Source organism: Chlamydotis macqueenii, chromosome 3, assembly GCF_036417535.1.
Source record: "Chlamydotis macqueenii isolate bChlMac1 chromosome 3, bChlMac1.mat, whole genome shotgun sequence".
Lineage (NCBI taxonomy): Eukaryota > Metazoa > Chordata > Aves > Otidiformes > Otididae > Chlamydotis > Chlamydotis macqueenii.
This window is the reverse complement of record NC_141558.1, coordinates 72,807,330-72,831,116: the sequence shown is the minus strand read 5'-3', so window position 1 is coordinate 72,831,116 and position 23,787 is coordinate 72,807,330. Positions and strand designations below refer to the sequence as shown.

Sequence of the window (23,787 nt, the reverse complement as noted above, 5' to 3'; positions counted from 1 at the left end):
GCCCCCTTCGCAGATCGGCGCGGCGGAGCGGGCCCGCGCCAGGCGCGCTCCCTTCTCCTGCCTGTGACCCGCCGGGCCGCTTATTAAGTTTTAAAATAGGCGCCTTCGCTCCGCCGGCCAGGGCTGTGTGAGGTCCCCGGCAGCGTCCTCACGGAGAGCAGGGACGCGCCCCGGCCGTCACCGCCCGGCCGTGGGGACTCCGTTTCCCAGCATGCCGCTCGGCGCGGCGGGGAGGAGCGGTGCCCGGTGCGGCCCTGCCCGGGCCGGGAGGGGGGTGAGGCGTACGGCAGGGCGGTGGCCGTGGCGGGATGGAGTCGGTGGTCTTCATCTTCTCGCTGATTGACTGCTGCGCCCTCATCTTCCTCTCCGTCTACTTCGTATCCTTCTCCTCCGGGGCTGGCGGGCGCCCGGGGCGGGGTAGGGCTGGGGCTGCACCCGCGCCCGGCGGGACCGAGACGGGCCGGGCCCGCTGCTGAGGGCGGGCGAGGGAGCGAGGCTGGAGCCGGAGCCGCCGCCGGGCTGGCGGGGGGTTGAGGGCCCGGATAGCGTAATCGCCGCTGGCGAGGGGGTGGTCGGGGCGGCAGCCCCCCAGGAGCCGGGGTGGGGTTTGGGGAGGCTGCAGCGCTCTAGTGATTCGGTGCCCGAAATATGTGCACTTCTTCCCGGGCTGGAGCTCGGGGGGTTGCAGGCTGCCACGGGCCTGTGCTGCCGGTGCTGTGGAGAAATACATCGTGCCTCGGCACAGGTAGGATGCGCTTGGCCTTGGTGTGGAGAACGGGGTGTCGAAGGATGCTTCACAGCCGCAGAAACTTGCATGGGCCTGAAAAACTGTGGCCACACAATAGGCTTTTAGTTGTAAGGATACCTTACTCTATTTTAGATGTGATCTCTTAGCTGGGAGACTCTGAGTTCATCGACAAACGTTGTTTCCGTGTTCTTTATTACAAATTTGCCTGTAGTCTTTGCTGTCTGGCGTCATTAGAATGTAGAAGCACTGATTTGGCTTTCTTTTCCTATTTTTCTGAATAAAAGAAAACTGGCTCTCATGCTCTTTCAAATCCTAGTGCTGTTTCAGAATCTACCTAGTTCTCCTAAAAGAAAAAAGTGCAGAAGTACTTGAAGGAAATTAAGCTTAGAAGGATAGGTTATTTGTTGAAAAAAAAAAAAGAAAAGAAAAGACTTTACCTGGTTTTTTGTTTTTTAAGGATAGGAAAAATCTTGTGCTTTTTCATTTTCTTGGAGAAAAGGAGCATGAGCTTTACAGGACATAGCATGGTAACGTGGACACATGCATGCTAAGCCTTTTTGTGAAAGGACTTTTCTGTCTGAAATATTCATATTTCAGTTGCTGAAAGTTCATTTGATAATGGTCTTACCCTCTTATTTCCTAGCAAAGTATGAATTAATCCAATGTTGCTGTAAATGGAAAAAAAAAAAGTAGATCTGCTTCTTAAAACTGCACTGCTTTATTGTGAGGAGAGATTAAAAAGTGCATTGACTTTGTCTTCCTTTTAAGTTGTGGTTTCAAGTGTTGTAGTAATAATTCTAATACTAAAAATACTGAATCCACCTCCCTGGTCTGTTTTAAGTGTTGAACTGAACTTTAGCACTTGTGCAACAGTTGCCATTGGAAAAACATTGTAAAATCACTTAGGCTACATTTTATAACCAGGCTAACTTTCTACCTGAAGTAGGAATGAGTTGTAGCTAATTGAAATACGCCTTTGGCAGATCAACTGTAGAATAGAGGGCTCTCCCCAGATGATTGGATAAAAAACAAAGCTTTGTGTATTCTGAGTTACGGTACAATTTTTCCTTATCTTAGACTTCAGATAATTACACTTTCGGATTTGGAATGTGACTACATTAATGCTCGATCATGCTGCTCAAAACTCAATAAAGTAAATGATTCTTCTTTGCATTTAGTGCGGCTAAGAAATCAGTCCTTCATCTTAGCATTGCAAGTAACAGGGGTGTAATGTATATCTGAAGAGCCTTGATTGTCAATATTTTGCATGCATCCTTTATTTCAGTCTGCTTGTCTTTTTCGGATGCTCATCTTTCAGCAAATTCGGTCATGAAAGGCTGTTCTTCTGACCCTTGGTGCTCTGAGATGGGTTGCTACTCTGGATTTGTGGGACTGAGACTTAACTCTTAACAGAGCTCTTGAGTTCTGTGCTTTCGTTCTTGTAGGTGTGCGACACCAAGGATGTCTATTCATGACTGAACTCTGGGATCTTTATAGCAACTTTCTCTGATGCTTCTGTATAATTTCTAACCTCTCTTGAACAGTAGAGAGTTTTAAAGTGCTAAGGAAAAGTACCATTTTAACCAAATCTGCTTAAAACTGGTTTCATTAAATCAATGTGGCCTTCCAGCATGGGAGTTCCCTTTGATTTGAAGGTATTTTCTTTCTTAACGTAAGAGAGAATGCCACAGGATACTGTCAAGCCAAAAATGTGTTATTGCCAGGGGCTGACCAATTTATTTATGCCAGTTTTCATATTGATCAACTTTCTTGTCTGTTCCAAGCCTGAGGGTGTTTGTATGTCCTGTATCTGTGCAGATTTTAATTATCTGCTTCTTTCATTCCTAAATCCTATGTGCTCTGCAGTGATTTCAAATGAGTATTGTATACTTTCTTAACTCACTTTCTTAAATGCTTATGTAATATAGTTGTGTTCAAACACAATTTCTCTCTAGAAATATTTGTAATACTTGGATAAATGACCTCTGTTATAATATCTTAGGGCCTGATTTCTGGCTTACTCACATGAGCTGTCTGAAGGTTTTAATTTCCCCACATTGTGATGAAATCACATTAATTTTCTTCTTCCATGATTTTTCTGTCTGAGTTTGATGTGATTAGAATCAGATGATAACTCTGTATAGGAATTTTTTTTTTTCAGAAAGGAATTTACTTTTGTGCCTATAACTTTTTTCTTTTCTTCTGTTTTTACAGTGGGTGGTCCCTGAGGTGATTGGCCATGCTGTTGTAACTGTATTAATGCTTATTTCGTTGCACTGGTTCATCTTTCTTCTTAATTTGCCAGTAGCAACATGGAATATATATAGGTAAGCGCGAAGGGTTTGGCATGTTTCCCCCCCCTGCCCCCATTGTTACTAGTTTACCTTTAGGTGTATTATGAAGATAAATAATATGTCATTATGAGATGTTTCAGTTGTATTCTTGAGCTGGTAACAGTCTTCATGGATCTCCTCTCCTTCCATTTAAAATTACAAGAAACCCAAGGATATCCCAAAGGATACAAAACTTTTGGCCTTTCCTTGCATTCTCTGTAGTGCCCAGAAATCATGATTTGAGTCATTCCCGAGTTCACAGGAAATAATAGCATGTTAATTGGGATTATGAAGTAGTACTGCAAACATAGTTGTTAATATATTTCATGCTGTGCCTACATGCCTGATAGTGGTATCAGCATAAAAGTACTTAGGTCAGCATGGCTGATGGGTGTAAAATGATGGTGTTATCCCCTGCACCCTTCTTCGTTTGCTGTCTTGTTTCTCCCCCTCACTTGCATTGGTTTTGGTCCCCCACCTTGCCTCTCTGGATTTGGAAAGCTTTGCAGACATTTAATCTTACAACCAGTGTCAGTGTTACTGGCCTTTGTATACTGCGCCATTCACTGTTTTGAAATGGTTTACTTAGCAGCAGGGATTTCCACGTGGCAACATTGGGCCTGTTGGTTAAAAAATGTTCTTTTTATTTTGTATCATTTGACGTGCAGAAAATTTAACCTTTACAAGTGTTATGCTAATGAAAACTGGATGTGGATTTGTCGCAAATTATCTCTAATCACTGTACTTACTACAGGAAGTCCAAGAGGCCAAATGTTTAAGATATAGGTATACAGAGTTGGCTGTAATTCTTGTTTGCTTGAACCTGCTAGTGCTAACTATTTGCAGTCATGGGTCAAGCTGTTGGTAAAATTAAATAAGAGGTTTCATAGCTCTCATGAAAAAGAAGTTTTGGGCAAAGTAACCATGCGTTTATCACCCTTATTTTCTACAAAACTGCTAGCAAAGCCTTCAAATCTTTCTAAGCTGGAGTAACGTGAGACAGTATAACTTGTACACTTAGCAAACAAATATTGCCTAAATACACACACATGAGGTAGTTTTGTTTGGCCACCCCTATGTACAACTGTATTATATGCTATTGCACAAAATGACCAGTATTCCCTTCGATATCTGCTGGCGAGTGTGGAGTTTGCATTTGGTGTTACATTTAGGCTAGACTGTTTCTACAGAGACACTAGAAAGAGAATTTTATTTGAAGCTTTGAAGATTCCTTGTACTGGTTACCCCTTTGCTGCTTCCTTTTCTTTAATTACGTTAATGCTTAAAGTAAAGTAGCCACTTGCTTTCCCTTCTAAACTTGGTCAGAGAGAATTTTAAAAGATACAGTTATTTCTATTTCCACATTTCAGGCAGTAAGCTTTGACTGCTCTTTTGAATTGACAGCTCTCATTTTATATTCATCATACATGGGGTAGATATTCTGAATATCCTAAAATTCAACTTTAGATGTGCAGTGTAGGCAATAAATGAGTATGACAATATGATAGTTTACCTGTCCGGCCACAAAAACTCAAAATGGTAAGCCTATATTGCTAACCTTGCCTTCTTTCTGAGGATCCAGGAGTTTCACCCACATTACCATGAGCTGTAGACTTCCAACATCAGCTGGATGTGTTTGAATCTTCTTCGTATGTTATAGTATCTCAAGAACAAATTTTTGGAGTAAATGTTGCTGCACATGAGTTCAGAAAGGTTTAAGATTATCATTCTACTCCAAGATGAGTACAGAAATCAAAATAATTGTGTTGAGATTGAAGAAGTCCATGCTTTGTAGTATAACCAAGTGATAATAGAGAGAAAGGTATTCTCCTTCCTACAAAACGTGCTTAATCTTGATGAGTAAATGGTACACTTGCAGGCAGTACTGGCTTAATTTATTAATTGTCTCAATGATTTTAGTGAGAATAGAGAGGTTTCTGTGAAAGCGGCATCAGAAACAAATCCCAGAGAAGGTAAATTGGTCAAAAAGAGCATCGGGGGAGACTTTCAAAGTTGCAGCATGTTTGTTATAACATGCTATTGGCCCTTCTTGTTCAGCATACTCAGATGCTCATTTGCTTTGGTTTATTTTTTGCTGAATTTTGTAGTGTCTTATACAACCTCCAGTGAGACATAGCTTTGTCTTACATTCCCCTTGTTTTAAAACTAGATACTGAAGCAGCTTATTTGAAATCTAATCATATTTCAAAATACATATTTTTAATCTGAAATATTTCTTAGACCTGCTACTATTTAAAAGAAGCAAGAATTACAAAGGAAATGTTGAATGTGACTAGCAAAAAGAAAGCAACTCTCTTGGCTTTTGGTTTTTTTTTTTCCTCTCTTAAACTTTCAGATACATTATGGTGCCAAGTGGAAACATGGGCGTATTTGATCCCACAGAGATTCATAATCGAGGACAACTGAAATCACACATGAAGGAAGCTATGATTAAACTAGGCTTTCATCTGCTCTGCTTCTTCATGTACCTTTACAGGTTAGTTTCAAAAATTGCTTCCCAAGAACAAAGGAATTGTCTGCTAGCTATTTTTATTTCCTCTATTCTGCTACTGTAATTGCTGGTATTCATAAGCATCTTATCTTTTTGCATCCTGCTAAGCCTCAATAATATATTTTGACAGCTATCTCCAGGCTCATTATATGCCTTTATTCTTTCTGATCAAACATTGTTTGGAAACTCAAGACTACTCCTTCATCTCAAAAGCGCTATAAGTACAATATAAAGAGTTACATTATTTCAGCAGTTAGAATAAGTGGTCTATTTAGAATGGAAATAATCTTGAGGAGCAAGCCTATTTTACAAGTTATGTTTTCAGAAAATAAAGTTGATCTGTCTGAGTTAACAAATGGATGAGTTCTGTGAGGGGGCCACTTACTACAAGATGGAAGAACTACTCTTCTTTTAATGCCGTATTGCTTCTGCAGTCCTTGCCTTCATAAGCAGAGCACGTAGCGTAGGTTCCTTGACTTTTTATTTCAGAATCAAATGCAGTTCTCTCATGAAAGTGGTAGCTGTTCCTACTTGCACATGCTTTAGTAATCCACTGGTCTCCTGTTTTCTGTTTTGTCACAGTATGATTCTGGCTCTGATAAATGATTGAGAAGTTGAAAAAAAAACATTAGCTGCCAAATTGGGTCATCACTCCAGTGACTGATTGTGGAGCCACAGACACCTTCTGAACATACCTAGATCAGTGTCATCATGCAATATATTTTTCCTCTTTGAACAAGAACTATTTTTCTGTATTTTTAACATAAAATATTTTCAAAAGACATTGGATTTGTGTAGCAGTTGTTTTTGTTCTTTTACAACCCAAACTACTGGAGCTGCTGCTTTGCTTACAGAACTGATCCCATGAGAATTAAATGGTGAGAAGGGAAACTAATTTCAGCAGCATGGGCTGATAATAGTGGTAGTTCTAGAACAAATTTAAGTGCAGCTCTAATAATGCCTGCTTCTTACTGAAAGGGGTCAGGATGTGCCTCTGGCTGTCAAGCTGTCCTATTAGAGCCTATTTTGAAGCAGCACTTGGAACACAGATTTCAAATTGGAAAGCAGCACAGGTTGCGTATTTGTGTTAGTGTTTTTTCCAACTAAAAAGCAATGGAATAAAAGTTATGCTTTTTTCCCTTTCTACCCCTCTCTCCAACAACCTATATGAAGTCTTGTGTTTTGATGGATAAAGGGCCCTCTGGTGAAAGTGATGTGTGTAAAAGTGAAAAACATAAATACTTGGTTTTTTTCCCCTTCAACTATTTTGTCATTGAAATACATCATAGACCTCCATACAAAGCAAGAGATGCAAGTACTTTAGGAGAATCATCTTAATATAAAATACTAAAAAAACCAAAACCCCAAACCCACTGATCACCTAAAGCAACCTCTGTCTGGTATTTAAGCAAGCTCCAGCATTAAGGAATCAAGGCTTTCATGGAGCCTCAAAGGAGCCAAATGTTCAACAAGCAAGATAAGTACAGAATGGGACACAGGCAAATCAACGGCTAAATGTAGTAAAAATACAAGCATGAGGTAGATTAGAGCCAAACATCAAGAACTGGGAAGCCTGCACACAACACTGAGTGAGTTCATCTTCAACTAAACCGCCACAAATTATTTTCCCTAGCAGGGAGAAAAATACTACAAATATGGAAGAAATCCTTAATTAATGATCAAGAAATTAACATCAAGTCAGTCATATAAGTAAAGTTAGGGAAACTAAGAACTATTCATTCCAGTTATTTATTCTGTTTATTGAATTGAAAGAAAGGGAATACAAACATTTCTGTTAAGTGCTGTGCACCAACATGGAAAAAGTGTTGTGTGTTTTTTTTGTTGTTTTTTTTTTTTTTTTTTTAATTCTAATAAAAACAAATCAGAAGTTAATGTAGTTCCAATTGAACAATTTTTAAAAGATATGTTTAAAATACTACACATTTATAAAATAAAAAAGTTAAAACGGTGTTCTGTAAATAATTAGTAAAACAAGTGAAAATAAATACGAGACCCAAAGTTCTTATGTTTTTAATGTAATATAGCAAAGAAATTTTTAACTACTTAATATAATCTGAGGAGAGTAACAAAAATCCAGAAAGTTTAAGAACGCAATCCTTTGAAACATTTAATATCAGTCCATAGCAAATAGTCATTACATACCAAAAGCTCTAAGTGTTAACTAGTTCCACCACAACTCCATATAAATCTTGACAATTTAGAAATCTTGAGATCAACAATAAAGTTCTTTTCTTGATCTCTACAGCTTGGTTTGTAAGTACATACATGCTTTGAGGATCCATTTTGTCCCATATGTTTTCAAGGAGCCAATAACTTTTTCCATCTGTGCCTAAAAATGTTAAGATTCAAATCTAGCACATATACCCTAACAATGAAAAAATGTTTAAGAAAAAAGATGGGGCACAATGAATTTCAAATTTATAAAAATATACTGATATTAACGAAAACCTTCCGGTCAAAGGACACTTCACATACACATGACTTAAAAGTATTCAATAAAACATGACAAGTACCTAGAACATTTGGTTCTCTGTCTGTTCATGGAACACATGCATACGCACATTCATACCAGATGGGGGGAACACTCTCACAGACATTTTACTGAATCCAGATTATCTGGATTAATAGACAGAAAACTTGTCTACAGTTTGTTTCAACAACTAGAGGCAGCTACTGCAGCAGTAAGTCAACACTGCACACTTCAATTAAGTCCACCCTGTTTAAAAAAGTGTCAGAGTTAATGATTTTTTTTTTTCCTTCCTAAACATCATTAAAAGTAGCAGTTTCCAAAATTAAGTATGGCAGCTGAAAATAGACTCAAGCCAATGTGGAAAAGACAGGAGGAGGTCAAAAAGAGGATTAGCCATTTATGGGATGGGTATTCCTCTTAATAGTTGTCTCAAAAAAAAAAATTAGATACAAGTGTATTTTGTAGCTAAAATATGGACAAACTATTGAAAGTGCATTTTTCCTCCTCCCCCTTGAGTTACAGTAGTTTGTCTGTTGGTCAGTAAATCCTACTTCTTACGTTCATTCCTCTTTCTCTACCTCCCTCCCCATTTGGGTCTACATCTCCCCTCAAACTACGGCTAATCGTATGAGTCCTGGTTTCCTGCTAAGGAAGCCTTCAAAACTGGTTTTTGGGTGGGAGTGTCACTTAGCAGTGTAAAAGTATACAACTCGACACAAACTCCCAAGAACATAGAGTTTTATTAAACATTACCTGTTTGAAGCCAAGTTGAGAAGTAACTGGCAAGATCTGGATAGATTTCTAGCTTGCATCTTTGCTCTAATCATAAAAAGAAGTTAACTTTTAAGTTGAACTTTAGAAAAGACAGGGAATTTAAAACAAAGGTGTCATTTCCCCCCACTACCCTCCCCTCCAAAACAAGGACAGATCTAGTATTTTCCCTTTTGTGCTCCATTGTGCCTTGAAGATTACTTACCTGAACAGTTAAAGAACATTCAGATAATAAAATGCTTCGGCATAATTTTTTTTAAAGATCTGCCTTGACAATAACGTGGGGCTACTATGAATATTTTAAGTCAACAGCTGACCAGAGAAAGTTACAAAGGAGTACACACTTAAGAGTATTTTCCTCTCTAAAACAATAGGTCTGTTGACTAGAAATACAGTGATTTATTGCGGGTGTGTACTTGTTACAGCCTTAGACTCCAGCCTATGAACATTTTTAAGCACATGGAAATCAATGTGTTGCAAATGAGCAAACTTACTTGTTCCCCACCTCCCCCCATAGTCTCATTTTATAGCCTGTGCACAAAAAGTATTGGTACTTTTCAATTCACATGTTGTGAATACATGATGGGTTAGAAAGTGTTTTGGTTCCTCTTTAATCTACAGTTTGGAATGGTAGTCATTATCACTAGATCTATAACGTCAGTTTACTGTGGGACCAAGTAGTGTGGCAAAATGAAGACAACTCTCACCTTTCTCTCATCTCTGCTCATCACCTGTGAGCAGCAGATAGCTGTGCAATATGCTGCTCCAGAAACAGTGCCACCTCTATAGAGCTTTCCTTTACATTGCATAGTTGCACCACAAAACTAAAGTGGAGATACGAGAACATGGTTCTCCCTAACTCTGCTTCTGAATACCTGAAGTCTATTATAGAGGTACAAACCAACTCCAGAAGAGAAACCCCAGAATGAAGGGGCAGTATTTTGGTAGAAGCACTAAGTTTAAATCTCTAATTATAATGCATTGCAGTGGAAAGTAGGCATCAGCCCATACACACCCCCCAGATAGCTTGTACCAGGTAAGGAGTCTCACTTTGTTTAGGCACGGCTACCATAATAAAAATGCCTGTTGAAGTGTGTATGAGGCGTTAAATCTGAACTTGAGATTTGATCCAGCCTTCACAGCCTGCCTAAAGTTATCACTTTAGTCCTATGAGGTAAGCAAGTAGTGCCAGACCATTGTATGAGACATTGTTAAGAGACACCAAAACCAACATTATTCTCCTAAATAATGTTTTGTTTGAAAACCTAAGTTCCAGAGTAAGACAATACTAGGGTAGCTTCTAAAGATTCATGTGCAGGCACTGATTATGAATTATACCATGTTTTGAATGTATGAAACACTGTTTACAATTTAGTTATTCAATTTTTATTTAGAACCCAAAGGTTTAGCTTACTCAAATTTGACCTTAGGAAGTTGTCCATTTCCATGCAACACTGATGCCACGGGAACAAGATGCTGTCTGAACTAGGAAGAGAAACAGCTTCCTCTAGAACTAGCTAATGGAAAAACAAACTGATTTGTAGTCTTAGGTTTACACATGTATTCCCAGTACTGTGGAACTGCACTTGCTATCAAAGAAATTCACCTTAATTTTAAGACAAATGTACTAGATAAGAACATTAAGTTCCTACTTCATTTTGGAGGTACTAAGGAGTATGTCAGATTCAGGGCTGGTCTCAAATGAAGTATCAGAATCTTAGATCATGTTGCAGTTTACACACAATGCAAGAGAAAAACCCCACTACCTGATGGCTGGAACCTCAAAAAAAAAAAAAAAAAAAAAATCTCTTAAGCTGCTAAGCTTCACTTTTTCTGGAAAAGAAAAAAAAAGGACTGTTTCTGTTAAACACCACATTCCCATTCATCAAAGTGGCTACACTTCTTTTCCCAGGAACTCCGGCAAACCTTCCCCCACCCTTCTTCCACACATGACTAATAAGGACACTAGATTATTATTTCATTAGAGGATGAAGCCCACACTTCTGTTCATATCATTCTTGGTGGCATGACTTTCCCTGCTCCCTCTCGTTACTCCACAGCAGTACCAACACCACCTTTCTACCCAAGCTGGTGAAAGGGAATCCAGTGCCATCCCATAATGAATTTGTGTGTAGTGCAGAAGGTACAGAGATGCCAGGCCATCTGTTTATGATAAAAAGACTAAGTACTGAAATTATAAGTGTCTTTCTCTTTTCTTAACATTGGATAGTAGTGGAACTATTCCTAGATGTGTCAAGATGTTCACAGCACCAGCTTGCAACAAGGTCTGGGAGAGGCATTTAAATCTGCAAAGTTAAAAGTATATTCTCAAAAAAAACATCTATACACCTTTGTTTATCAACAAAAAATATCCATCGTAATACAAGTGTTTCATTATGATTTGTATGTACTTTTACAAAATGTTGACTTTGTGAAGAAAGGATTCAACAGTTTCTTCCCTCAAGGTGTAGTCTACCTTTTACCAGCATTGTTGCATATATTTATGTAATTAAAAAAAAAAAAAAGCCAAAAGACCTTGTCTTGTTTAAACTCTTAGTCTGGTGGTGCACTCTGAATGCTTTTTTCCTAAGTATCTGTAAAGATGGACAGTGAGTTTCTCCTCTTAAAACAAGCTTCACTGCCTACGTAAAGCTCCTTCCAGCCACTGCTTTCGATTTGGTCTCAAGACACTCTGGAAAAGCATCAGTGATACCGTGTTTCACAACACTTCTTGCATTTTTTTAATTCCAAATGTATACAAATGAAGTCATTTTAATCCTATAAATAATTTATTTTTAAAAAATTGTGCTGTTAACCCCTTTGCAGGGCAACGAGCTATGTGAAAAGTACAAAACTTTTTGTCAAATGTGATACTGAGAGTGCTTTTGACATAGTTCATTGGTTTATCATCTCAATTTATATATACTGCGCAACGGGCAAGGCTAGAATCCATGAACCAAGCTGCAAAGATCTCAAGCTAAGTAAGGCTGAGAGAGACTTGAGAAACAAGAGAAGGAAATACTTTCCTATCCAATGTATACTCTTCAGACTAAAGCACTCTTTCTATCAAGCCTTCTAAACTGTTAAATAAAGTGTTCCAAACAAGCATTTAAACTTCATTACACAGAAGAGCAACAAGAACAGTAGCCTGCCAGACAAAAAGGCAGGAGGGAAAAATACATATACTGAGTTCAATGGTTAGCCTGAATGTAGCACAGTTCTTCACAACCGATGGAGGGGGGTAATTTCAACACGGTGTCCAACAACGTTCTAACGACGTGCTTCATCTTGACTGGTTACTATGAAGCAAGGTGGTAAATGTTTGGCCCCGACCGGGCTTCAGAAATGGTTCTTTTTCATGACGAGCATGTCTGTCCAGCTATCAATCATGTTTGTTTGCACCAAATCCCAAGCCATTTAAAATACGACTAATTAAGTTAAACTGAAGTCGTCTGCTCCAAATTCGCCATCAACTATCCATGCTACTGCATTCCTCTGAGCAAAAACAAAAACATAAGAGAGGAAAAAAAAAAAAAAAAAATCACACCTTGAAGATCTTATCAATAGTTAGTATTTCTATTATAAGGTCATTAATACAGTGTATTTACATAAGTTTTACTGAACATGCATTAATTAATGGATCTTATTTTTATTCTGTAACTAAATCCCATGCTAAAAATTACTTATTTTAGATATCATTATTCATACTAATTTAGGAATTAATTTAGCATGTTGGGTGCTGGTACACAAAAAGCATCTCTTCCAAAAAGAAGTAACACAAATTTGCATTCAAGTTCCAGGGGAGTGTGCTAATTACAAAGCTGTCTGTCATCCATTTAGGATTCTTAAGTTGTTAATTATTCTGTGCACCTACACCTCTTGTGGAAGCACTCCTGTAAGAAATCAATTTTCTATTGTTTTGATTTTTATGTCATTTACTAGCTCATTTTCTGGAGGAATGAAGAAAGAGTGAGCAAGCAGCTAATTGGAGAAAAACAAAATAACAAGTAAAACCAACTGAAGGATAGGTTCTGAGTCCTCATGGGTGCATTCAAGGTGTTACAAACAGGAGATTTGCCAGGCTGGTCCATCTAGTCCAACACCAGAAGCAGATGCGTCAGAAAGCAGAGGAGCAGGGAGAGGAGGTGATTCTTCCTCCTAATGTCCTTCCAACTTTCAGCCATTTTCACCCTAAGGGACATTCTGAACTAGAGGTTTTTATTTATCTAGTAGCACTCAATGGATTTCTCTGATTACTTTGTCCAAGTTCCCCTTGAACTTGTGTCCACACCTCGTACCCTCAAGGTCCTGTGGCAATGGGATATACTGTATTTCATTTGTTGTCTACTGTAGCTTTTTACCACAATGTGTAATGACAGAAGCCTATAAATTGCAGAACAACCCCCTCAGTGGCCATCTTGTTAACAACTCTGGGGGGAAGGAAGGGAAGATTGGAAAAAAATATGCATTTTGGCAGTGAAAAAAAGTTGCATTGTTAAACAATTGTCTTTCTCCTGGACACAGATGATTGCTGATGGTTAAGAAAGAATCAAGTGCGTACAGATTTTATGGTGGGAAACTTCACTCTCCCCAGGTCTTGGAGATTCCTTTTGTAACCATTGTAATACCATTATTCAATTTGCAGTGCAGTCAGAATGCATTGTTTACATTTTAATAACATTGTACATTATTAAACCTCAAGCACTGGATGCACAATTTTTAATAAGTCTACATAAATAAGTTAAGGTAATTCTGAGGTCTTAGTGACACCACAGTTTTCTATAGGGCCATGTCAGAAATTTGAATATAATTTTGGAAATACCAGTTGTTTCCTTTTTATTCCACAAACATTAATAACTTAGATAAAAATCAGCAGCGATACATTATAAAAAAAATCAGTAACTTATTTTTTAAGTAAAAGTAAAGATGCTAACTCAAGAGTTAAAAACATTTTTCCATCCTATTTATGGTAAAGAAAACCCACCAAACTAGCTGCCTTTCATGCAAGCTTTTAGTGATTGAAGAACACACACACAGTTTTTTTACCTTCAATATCCTGGTTGTCTACGAAAGGCGCTGGTCCCCATATTCTAACAGTGCCATCATCAGAGGCGCTGGCCATCATGGATGGAATCTGCGGGTTCCAGCTCACACAATTAACAGTACGCGTGTGCCCTGTCAGCTCCGCAATTGGCAGCTCGCTACGCTTGTGCCAAATATATACTTTGTGATCTAAACAAAATACACATTTTAAAAAAACATCATGAGAAACACTGTTCTGCACAGACAGATCCGTCATATCAAACAGAATTTCCACACAAGCTCTCAGCAACTAAAAAATCCATTAATGTTGTAAAACCCATGCCTAAACCCCATGTCTGTTGAATGTGCAATAGCACTGAAAATTTTTCTTCTAAAAATTTTTCTTTTAAAAGTTATCAAAAGAATATGAGTAAAGCTCTTCCACCAAGAGGCACATTCCTTTTTAAGACCCGAAAGTCTACTATGCTTGGTATTTGAAGAAAAACGTTTGACTACAATGCAAATATGCCAATACATGGCTAAAGAGAGAAACAAATCTAATCTTAAATTAAAAATATGAAGTTGTAATTTTATTCAAGAGGAAGTCTTGCAATTTTTTTTTTTCTTAAACAATCGTATCTACAGATTAGTACATGCATTAGAGAGTAATGAGTACTAAGGTAGAATAATTACAACCACCACCTGTTGATGAGTACTAGATAAGATCACAGCTAAATAGTTGATGAAATACATCTTGATACTAAAGACCTAAAACATTCCAGCAAAAGTGCAAACAGAGCAACTGTGGGCGAGTAAAAGTTTAATGTGTCAAACTGTGAGCTATTAATGTCTTTGGCAACAATTAATTCTTGTGTGGTATTTAAAGATATGAATGTGTACATATCAAAAGCAGATGCAATAAACAACCCAACAGATACTATTTTGTGACAGGAGACACTTAATTACTGCTAGAAATAGAATAGTGAACTGGTCAGACATTCCACTGCAATTTTTAGAGAAGTGTTATTGCTTTATAACCAACCATATTTAAGAATAAATGACTAAAGGTGTGGGTTTTTTCCCAACTGTAGAATAGCAGCCTTTAACAAGTCTGTGGGTTGACCTCTTTGGGAATGTTTTTGGAATATTCAAAACACAGCTATAAAAACCACACAAGTATGTATTACTAGTATTACACAAGAACCTAATAGTTAGGTCTGGTATATCAAATGAAAGCATTTTAATCTATTTGAAATGTTTTAACTCAGATGTCATTCTGAAGGCTTAGCAAACAAACCAGTCTTCCTCTGTTCCTCCTCCCAGCCCCTTACAAAACAAACTCTGACCTACCTGCTAGAATAGCATCATGGAACCATGTGATAACTCAATTGTCTTCTGCTCAATCAGCTCATTTGAGTACACCACCTTTACACATACTTGTATTGATGCATGTTCTGGTTGTGTTTACATTCCACTTAGGATCTCAAGAGACTACACATCCATGCTATTCATCAAACAACACAACTCACTCTCTGCTTAAGTACTGGACACACACACCTCTGCTGTCTGCGAGAATCAAAGCCTAAACACAAACCAGTATTTTGGTGCTTGTCAGAATGCTTGTATTTTGTTTTGGAAAAAAACAAGTTAACTAGATAAAGACAGCAGCCAATTTCCCTCTCAGAAAAGAGACCTCTATTTTTTTCCTATTGATGAAATGTTAGAAAAAAGCCCACCTAGCTGACAACATACCTTAAGCTTAAGAGGTTACGACAACACAATCAGTCTATTACTTTTTTTTTTTTTAAAAGGCTATGACAATGTGATGTTATTTTTGTTTGCTTGTTTTTTAAGATACATGGACTTCCTCAGTAGCCACATTTGCAACAACTCAGTGCAAAGAGGCAACAGCTTCAAACAGTCCAAATCTAAATAGGGTGCCATCAGTTTCAAGTACTGCTCCATAGTTCTTAGACAATTAAGATAATAAAGAAAAAAAAAAAAAAAAAAAAAAAAAAAAAGAAAAAAAAGGAGGTGGGGGAAGGACTGGTGGACTGTAGTGTCTACACCTACACATGCACACCAGTACAGCTCAACACAAATCTTGAACTTTCGGGTACTCAAGTCCCAAACCAAGAACCTTGTTCAACCACAAAGAGGTTCCAGAGGAGGGCCACGAAGATGATCAGAGGGCTGGAGCACCTCTCCTATGAGGACAGGCTGAGAGAGTTTAGGCTGTTCAGCCTGGAGAAGAGGAGGCTCTGGGGACACCTTAAAGCAGTCTTCCAGTACCTAAAGGGGGCCTACAGGAAAGATGGGGAGAAACTCTTTAGCAGGGCCTGTTGTGGCAGGATGAGGGGTAATAGCTTTAAAATAGAGGGAGCTAGATTTAGACTGGACATAAGGAAAAATATTTTTACATTGAGGGTGGCGGAACACTGGAACAGATTGCCCAGAGAGGTGGTGGAAGCCACACCCCTGGAAACATTCAAGGCCAGGTTGGACAGGGCTCTGAGCAACCTGATCTGGTTGGAGATGTCCCTACTCCTGGCAGGGGGGTTGGACCAAGTGACCTTTAAAGGTCCCTTCCAGCCCAAACCATTCTATGATTGGAGATGCTGTCCTTCAGTCATTATATTCCACTGGGTCTGAAATTTTGTTTTATTTTAGACATATTTGGTATTTTCTAGAAAAGCATAGTAGTAATATCCTGGCCAACCTTATTTCCTAACAGTTGTGAGTTACACAGTACTAACAGTGACTGCTTACATATTCCAAATGCAATTCTTAGCCTTGCATAGGCTTGAATCATATGTGACCTCCATGGGAGGTGATGGCACTACATCAGTGACAGAGCTGAACCAATCCAACATATAAACTATTAACTAATTTCTATTCTTGCCACAGAAAGTTGAATAAAACATACCACAAAGCCTTTGATCACCAAGAAACCCTACCAGACTGTGTCAACAAGTGCTTAATTTGAGACTACTCCTTCTGTAATTAAGGTGACAATTCTACTGAAATTAAAATAACCTCACCACACCTGCATCTTCAACAGGCAAATGAAGCTGTAACTCCCCAGAAGCATTTCTGATTCAAACCATAAGCCTCAGTATCATACCACAAAAAGAAAAAGCCTCAAGAACACCCCACCCACTTCTAACTAAAACTGTGCAGATGATTTTGCTTTAGAGGAGCAATACAAAAAAAAATCATTAATACTTTCTACTACTACCATCTTCTCAAAAGATTCTTTCTGCTAGCACATAATTATTTCTTGAAGTATGCCACAACTTCAGTGCTCCTCAAACTCACTTATTGAACCAGTTGCTTCCTTTTGTAGATGACAGCTGCTAACAACAACATTATAAAAGTAAGGTACAGGAAGGATATAGCGTTCCAGTTTTCTTCACAAAAAGGAATGATGTTACCTTCACTGCCACTCGCAATGAAATCTTCATTGTGACCTCCAAAACATGAGTGAATTGTGTAAAATCCTTGTGTAACACCTTGATACTTTCTCACTAAAACTCTGTCTTGTAAGTCCCATAAGTGAACTCCCTGGGTAGAAGTATAAATAAAGTTATTTTATCGTTAAGCATTTTTCATTGCATTCTTTTGAAACACTACAAAAAATTAAACATGATTAAAGTACCTTACTTCAGCACTGTTACTATATCAAGAGAGTACAGACATACCAAATTACTAGATCAAACTTCCAGTCTGTGGTCCCTTCCATTCTGAAAGCTCTCACTCTTACCCAGTGTGCCAAAAGTAGAAATAAATAAATACAGTCTAGTTCTCACACCCCCAAACATGTCAGGCTGCCAAAATTCTTGCTGTAACTGGCTTCTCAATGTAATAGCCAGATACTAACATTTAACAGTATATATTTCATAATACAAAACTCTTGACTATGCATCAGTAAAAAAAAAAAAAAGTCTCAAGAATAAGATTGCCTTCTGTTAGAGAATGCTATGCTATATTTACAAATATAAGGCTTTTGTATTACATTAAACTGCTTAATATCAAACATTCCAATTCACATAAAAATATTTTAAAACAGGTAGCAGTTGCAAGCAGATTTATTTGTATTTCCATTTATTACCACCAACTCACCTGAGTTGCTACATTTAACAAAGCTAAACGGCCATTTTTTGAAATAGTAAACGACATAATAGGGTGATCTTCTTGTACTCTGAAATGGAACGACACAGTGTTAAGAATACACTTAACCAAACAAAGATGCAACACCAAGACAAATGGCATGTCCTGTGTCTCTCTAATATTACCAAGGAAAGACAGTTCTGAATTTGAAATTAGGTATGTCCCTATGTCAGTACAAGCCAAGAGTGCAATAGTTTCCTTATGCTTATGACAAATCCCAAGACCAAAAGGGACTTCGGATCTCAAATCCAACTCCTAATTTCAAGGCAGGATCTACTAAAATATGCCAGGAATTGAGAAGATTACAACTGTTGATGACAGAAGTGTCAAAACATCCACAAGAAACCTACTCCAGTACTTAAGAAGTTATTTCTAATACATGATCTAATGCTTCTTGCTGCAACTGGAAGTCACTAATTCTTGTCCCATGTTATTCTCCTCTTCTTTTAATACTGAAAGCATTTTAGTAACTTATTTCCCATCTTGCGCCAAAAACCCTTCCTCAGTCTTCTTCTGACAGTAAGAACCAGGAATTCAAAACCAAAGAAAGAGGTAGTTACATGTTCCTGTCTGTAAGATCCTCAAAGTTATAACCTCGAATTCGCTGGTGTGTGTCCGATGCTAGAACAGTTTTCCCATCACTCAAGCACCAAAGGCATTGTACTCTCACCCCTTCCCAGGAGTCAAGGAGATTACCATCTAAATCCTGATAAGAAGAAAAAAAAAAAAAAGCCGAAACAAACAAAACAAAAACACAACATTGAACTGTTAGTCTCACATTTCTGAGAAGTTGTGACACAAGTATCTTTTTCACCTTCTGTTCACACAATTGCTACAGAGAGCAGTTTTACCCTGTAATAGAGAGGACTTAATGAATTAGGACTTGGTTGTCTTAACCGAGGGCTTTTGCAGGTATCTGTCCCAGAGAACTGAGAATCCCTTTTGTCACTTATTTTTCTCACGCGTGACATGTGCAATCTATGCACATCACAGAACTCACCTTTACAGTGAGCAAGGTTTGCATATTGCATAATTATTCTGGGCACCAACTCAGATGACAAATAATCAAGGGTAGGGCAAGACTGTGGACCACCACCCAAAAAATCAACACTAGTCAAGTAATGAGGGTTTTAAATTTCTGTTTACACTAAGTAAAGACAGCATGCAAAAACTTAAGAAAGATATAGTCAAGATTCAGTGGAATAAACAACATCTGTGGACAAAGGCACTACTTGTTATTAGCGTATTTTTTGAGTAGCTAAGAAAAAAATTCCCAGCCCACAAATCCTCCTTTAGGCAGACAAAAAGATGCTTGAATGCTTCTAACTGCTGCATACAGATATGCTGCTGAAATACTAGCATTAATGTATTGCTTCTTTGAATTACAAAGGATCAGAAACCTTAGCGTACACACATATGAAAAAAAATGAAAAAAAAAAAACCCGTGAACCTCAGATTTGATTATGACAGAACTTTAATTTCTTGCTTTGGTTTCAGTGGGACAGATGTAGAGAACTTACACACTGATAGAACTGTCCACGCTGACCTCCTGTTACAAAACGCTTCCCATCAGGATTCCAGGCCACACTTGTTAAACTGTCTTCATGAGATTGGCTCATCTTTGTCCTCAGCTCCCCTGTCTGGAAAATAAAGGCAGCAAGGCCTTATACCAGGCCCATTTCCCAAAAAAGCATTGACAATTTTATCTAACTTGCATAGTGTTTGGAAATGCATATATTTCAACACATTTATTAAAAAGCAACAGACCAGGAATAATGCAGTAAAAAGGCAGAAGTACTTCAGTATCTCCAGCAACCCCGGACTTGATTTGGGACAGTTTCTTTTGTCCCTCAAATCCAGAGAGATGGACTAGAAAGCGTGTATCAGACAACTGGAAGATTATGAGTAGAGAGAAGAATTAAAGGAAGTTCAAAGAACATGTAAAAGAGAGAGAAGCAACATGAAATAAAAAAACCAGACATGGAAAACAAGGATGCAGAAGAAGACTAAAAGAAAACAGAGATGACAAAACACATTTTAGTTAAAAGTTGGGATTATCAGAGTATTTGGAACATTTCCCTCCCTGAGCTGGAGCCCTTCATGCCAAAATTTAGCTTTCAACCCTAACTTATAATGCTACTGTTTCAGAAGACACAGTGCCAATGAGTGGCTTACCATTGTCAAAACAGCAAGGGCTTCTTCTCTATTCCCTTGTGCCAGCTCTAGTGCTCTTCACTGAGCCAATTTAGTCAATTAAACAGAAGAAAAGTATTCCAAGGGTGAAAAAAGGGAACATTTTTGTTTTAGGAAACTAAATTAGTTCAGAGTCCAAGGCAGCACAAGACAGACTATACAGCCTGCAACTGAGGCAGGGGAAGCTTTTACATCAAGTCAAGTGCCTATTAAAATCAACAGCAGAACAGGATCTTCAAATTCATGGAGGAAGTGACAAAATACCCTAGTGTCTGACTGAAAGACGTTATGAAATTATAAATTTAAGCCTCTGTGGATCTTCCACTAACATCACTGGGAGGGTTACACAAAGTAAAATAGCTTGTATCTTTTACTTTTGCTACCTGTTAAAACCTTCAATGAACAATTGCTCCCCTTAGATAATTCTGCCCTCTGTTTCTCTTTGATTAATTTACTGTTTTTCTCTTTGGTAGCTCTCTAAGGTTCTACGGATTTACGTTGTCCCTTCTGAAATGATCAGTAACCACATACACTAGAACTGCTGCATAGTCTCAGGCACTTAGACTTGAACTCTAATTTCAGTTCTGTATAAACTGAATCCAGAATTTGTAAGCTGCCAGAGTTATTTTTTTTCAAATTGAGGAGAGGTGGGGAGATCATTTTCTCTTCTTTACTGTTCACACTGTTGCACAACCAGTTTGTAGAACTTATTTCTTTCATGCTTGATGTATTTAGATATTGAAACAAAAGCAGGCAGCTGACCACAAAGTTTTATTTTTCACTCTTAGTCACCACTTACCTGTACATTCCAGAGCCAAAGTTCAGAACAATCATCTGGGCCACAGGCAACAAGATAGTTGTCATCTGGACTCCAAGCAATATAAGAGACACCATATGCATGACCTTCTAATGTCTTAAGTAGTTTTAGCTGGTGAGTATCCTGAAACAAGAGAGATTCTGTTGAGACAACGCAAATGAACTCCTACTAGATTTCATGTATACAGTGTGACCAAATACAGGATGGCAAGTTTGCTTTATGCAACTTGGCACCTGCATTTTACAAGACATATGAATAGGTTCTTACTGGAAAAGCAGTTGCTAGTTTACAGAGTAGGACCATAAAATGAAACCTTTAAAGTTTCAACATGAAAAATGACCAGTTGTAGTGTTTTTGTTCTAATTTTTCATGATTCTGAATGTACACTGGTATTTTGTGAATTCCACAAAGTTTAACATTAGATTACATTTGCTTTAGTATATAAGATTTCTGTAGTGTCAAGTCTCCTACATCTACTGGAATACAAAAGTACTATTATCCACATTTTACAGAATTAAGGTACTTTCTTAAAAGTAAAGACATTCTGGAAGCCTGTTATGGGTAAACAGAGAACCAAAACCTTCATGTATGCTGAGAAGTGAAAACCTCCAAGTGCCAATTTTTAATAAACTTGAGTGTATCTTGCGTGTGCTGCTCAAGAAATAAGTTTTCCAGAAAGATATTTTCAAAAGCTTCTTTGAGAGGTGTTCTTATTTCAGAAGTGTTGCCTACTGCAAGCTGTTGCATCTTTGTGCCAGATTTAGTAAATGAAGGATACTTCGCTCACACCAAGTATCTTGTATCACTTTTATGCTACAATTGTTCTACTGCTGTCTTGTCAGAGCAACTTGACTTCCAAGCAGATTACCAAAATAAAGAGTACAGCTAGATACTGTGAAATAACCATACACTGGCTTCCTAAATACAGAAACATGCTTCAATACAGTATTAGCACTGACTCTTGACAACAACGTGCATATGCAGAAAGTAGAACTGAGCTTGTTAAACTATCTACAACCATTTTTGTGAAGGATCTTGGAAAAGAACAAGTAGATTTTCTTCCCTCTTCACCACCCCCCTCCCTCTTTTTTTTTTTTCTGCATGGGGGATGTTTATACCTCCTACTTCTCTTCAAAAAGAGTGACTCATTTGAAAACCTAGCTTAATTTCTCAAATTGCCCCTTCTCTTTCTTTTATTATAGTATTAATCAGCAGAGCACTTCTTGATTCTAAAGAGCAAAAACATGGTCAACAGAGGAACAGAGTGACATGAAGGACTGCCTCCTGGGATCAGCTGCGAGGGATTTGGTGACTCTCAGCAAACCTGAGCTTTGATGGTTCTGCTGGATAGAAAAACTAAATTCCTTAAAAGAAAGCAGGCTAAAAATAATCTTTAAAGCACAAGGAAAGAGTGGCAAATGAATGGACCTCCTCAAGGCTCCTTTTCCATTCTAATTATTATCCCTGATCTGCATTAGACACTGCTGCATCTGTAGCTAAACTGATCTGCAAGGAAACTGAGCCATGTCTGACATCATCTTACATCCTGGAGCTTGCCTGCAACTGATGTATTTCTTCTTACATCAGGACTAAAGTAGCCTGTCACTTCTGCATCACATTTGAGACTCATGAAGAGCAAGATACATAGAATATTCCTCTTCTAATGACAGGACTTTGTGGCTGTTACGATCTCTCATGCTGCTCTCATACTTCTCTCCAAATAGAGCAAAATTGTCAAACCATGTTTTGCTCCAAAACAGCAGTCAATGGTATTTCAGAAAAATGTTTCCAAATTTAGTCAATCTGCTTCCCAACCCACCACCAAAAGAAATCTCAGCACTTCTATCCCTTACACATAGCCTCCCACATTTTTGTTATATAGAAGAAACAACTATTCAGGTACCAACTTAAGTCTGCAGTAGTTGAGCTCCTTGGCTGAAAAAACAAAACAAACCAAACAAACCTGTCAACAGTTTTTAGGAAGTGGCGGGGGGAGAAATGGTTTCTGTAAGGAACAAGTTAAAAGGGCAGCTCTATTAAACAGGATACATGCCGGACAAGGGGATGTGCCTACTGTGCTTATCCTTTGTGCTCTAGAGATTCTGCCTCACTTATAACAGTAAAATAATGACCATGCATTCCATACACAAACCTAGTTGACTCAAGACATTATTTAATGCTGCTGAGTCTTCATAAGACCTTTGAAATGAACAAATGAAAATGAAAACAGAAGCACAGGTTAAGACAGCTTAGACATGTAGCTGGGTCTTAGAAAAGAAATAAGAAATTCACGGTATGCAATGAAGAAAACACAAAGAAGCAGTGTCATTACACTTCAAGAGGTGTGATGAAGAGAAGAAAGAGAGAAATGAAGGATTCACACATGTGGTAAAATAACATATTGTTAATTTAAAACAGTGTTCTCCCATCACTTGCCCAGATAGAGCTGGATGGATGTTTCCCTGTAGTTTATATATACACAGATTAGAATAATTCTAAACACCTAAAGCTTTGGAAACCTGATTAAACTTATGGTTCAAAAGACATTGTCAACTGCTACAGGAATTGTAAGAAGTATACTTTGGCAAATACAAAAATGAACCATTTGAGTTATGTGGCCTGATGTTATTTCTATCTCCTTGATTTTTTAAGTACCCAAATATAGAAGATACAACTCTACAAAGCTGCTTTCCAACTATTTCTTAGAGATTTTGATTCTTTAGCAACCCT

The 23,787-nt window shown here is 38.1% G+C and overlaps 2 protein-coding genes across 5 annotated transcripts in view; one reads left to right on the top strand and one right to left on the bottom strand.

Moving 5' to 3' along the window:
* Positions 1–20: 20 nt before the first annotated feature.
* CNIH4 (cornichon family member 4) lies at positions 21–23,009 on the top strand. Of its 3 annotated transcripts, none has more exons than XM_086745193.1 (5): positions 21–377; positions 1,833–1,901; positions 2,963–3,075; positions 5,438–5,578; positions 22,260–23,009. In XM_086745193.1, the coding sequence occupies exons 1-5, from the start codon at positions 309–311 to the stop codon at positions 22,282–22,284; spliced, it is 417 nt and encodes a 138-aa protein (XP_086601319.1). In that variant the 5' UTR covers positions 21–308; the 3' UTR covers positions 22,285–23,009. The 3 variants fall into 3 exon arrangements, with proteins under 3 accessions (XP_086601319.1, XP_086601318.1, XP_086601321.1); XM_086745192.1 differs by lacking the exon at positions 22,260–23,009 and adding an exon at positions 6,176–6,377 and having other exon boundaries at positions 24–377; XM_086745195.1 differs by lacking the exons at positions 21–377; positions 1,833–1,901; positions 22,260–23,009 and adding exons at positions 638–856; positions 6,176–6,377 and having other exon boundaries at positions 2,965–3,075.
* The window catches only part of WDR26 (WD repeat domain 26), a 33,923-nt gene continuing 17,468 nt past the window's right edge, over positions 7,333–23,787 (bottom strand). For both annotated transcript variants that reach the window (XM_086745190.1, XM_086745191.1), the window contains 7 exons: positions 21,040–21,180; positions 19,568–19,687; positions 18,608–18,753; positions 18,000–18,078; positions 17,312–17,441; positions 13,902–14,087; positions 7,333–12,350 (listed from right to left, as the gene is read on the bottom strand). In XM_086745190.1, the coding sequence (XP_086601316.1) occupies positions 12,325–12,350; positions 13,902–14,087; positions 17,312–17,441; positions 18,000–18,078; positions 18,608–18,753; positions 19,568–19,687; positions 21,040–21,180 (828 nt within the window). In that variant the 3' untranslated portion in view covers positions 7,333–12,324. The remainder of the gene's footprint in view (positions 12,351–13,901; positions 14,088–17,311; positions 17,442–17,999; positions 18,079–18,607; positions 18,754–19,567; positions 19,688–21,039; positions 21,181–23,787) is intronic.

Coding starts and splice junctions, on each gene's coding strand:
- CNIH4 (XM_086745192.1), top strand. CDS start 309: ATGGAGTCGGTGGTCTTCATCTTCTCGCTGATTGACTGCTGCGCCCTC. Junction 1,902..2,962: donor GCTGCTCAAAACTCAATAAA/GTAAATGATTCT, acceptor CTGTTTTTACAG/TGGGTGGTCCCTGAGGTGAT. Junction 3,076..5,437: donor GCAACATGGAATATATATAG/GTAAGCGCGAAG, acceptor TTAAACTTTCAG/ATACATTATGGTGCCAAGTG.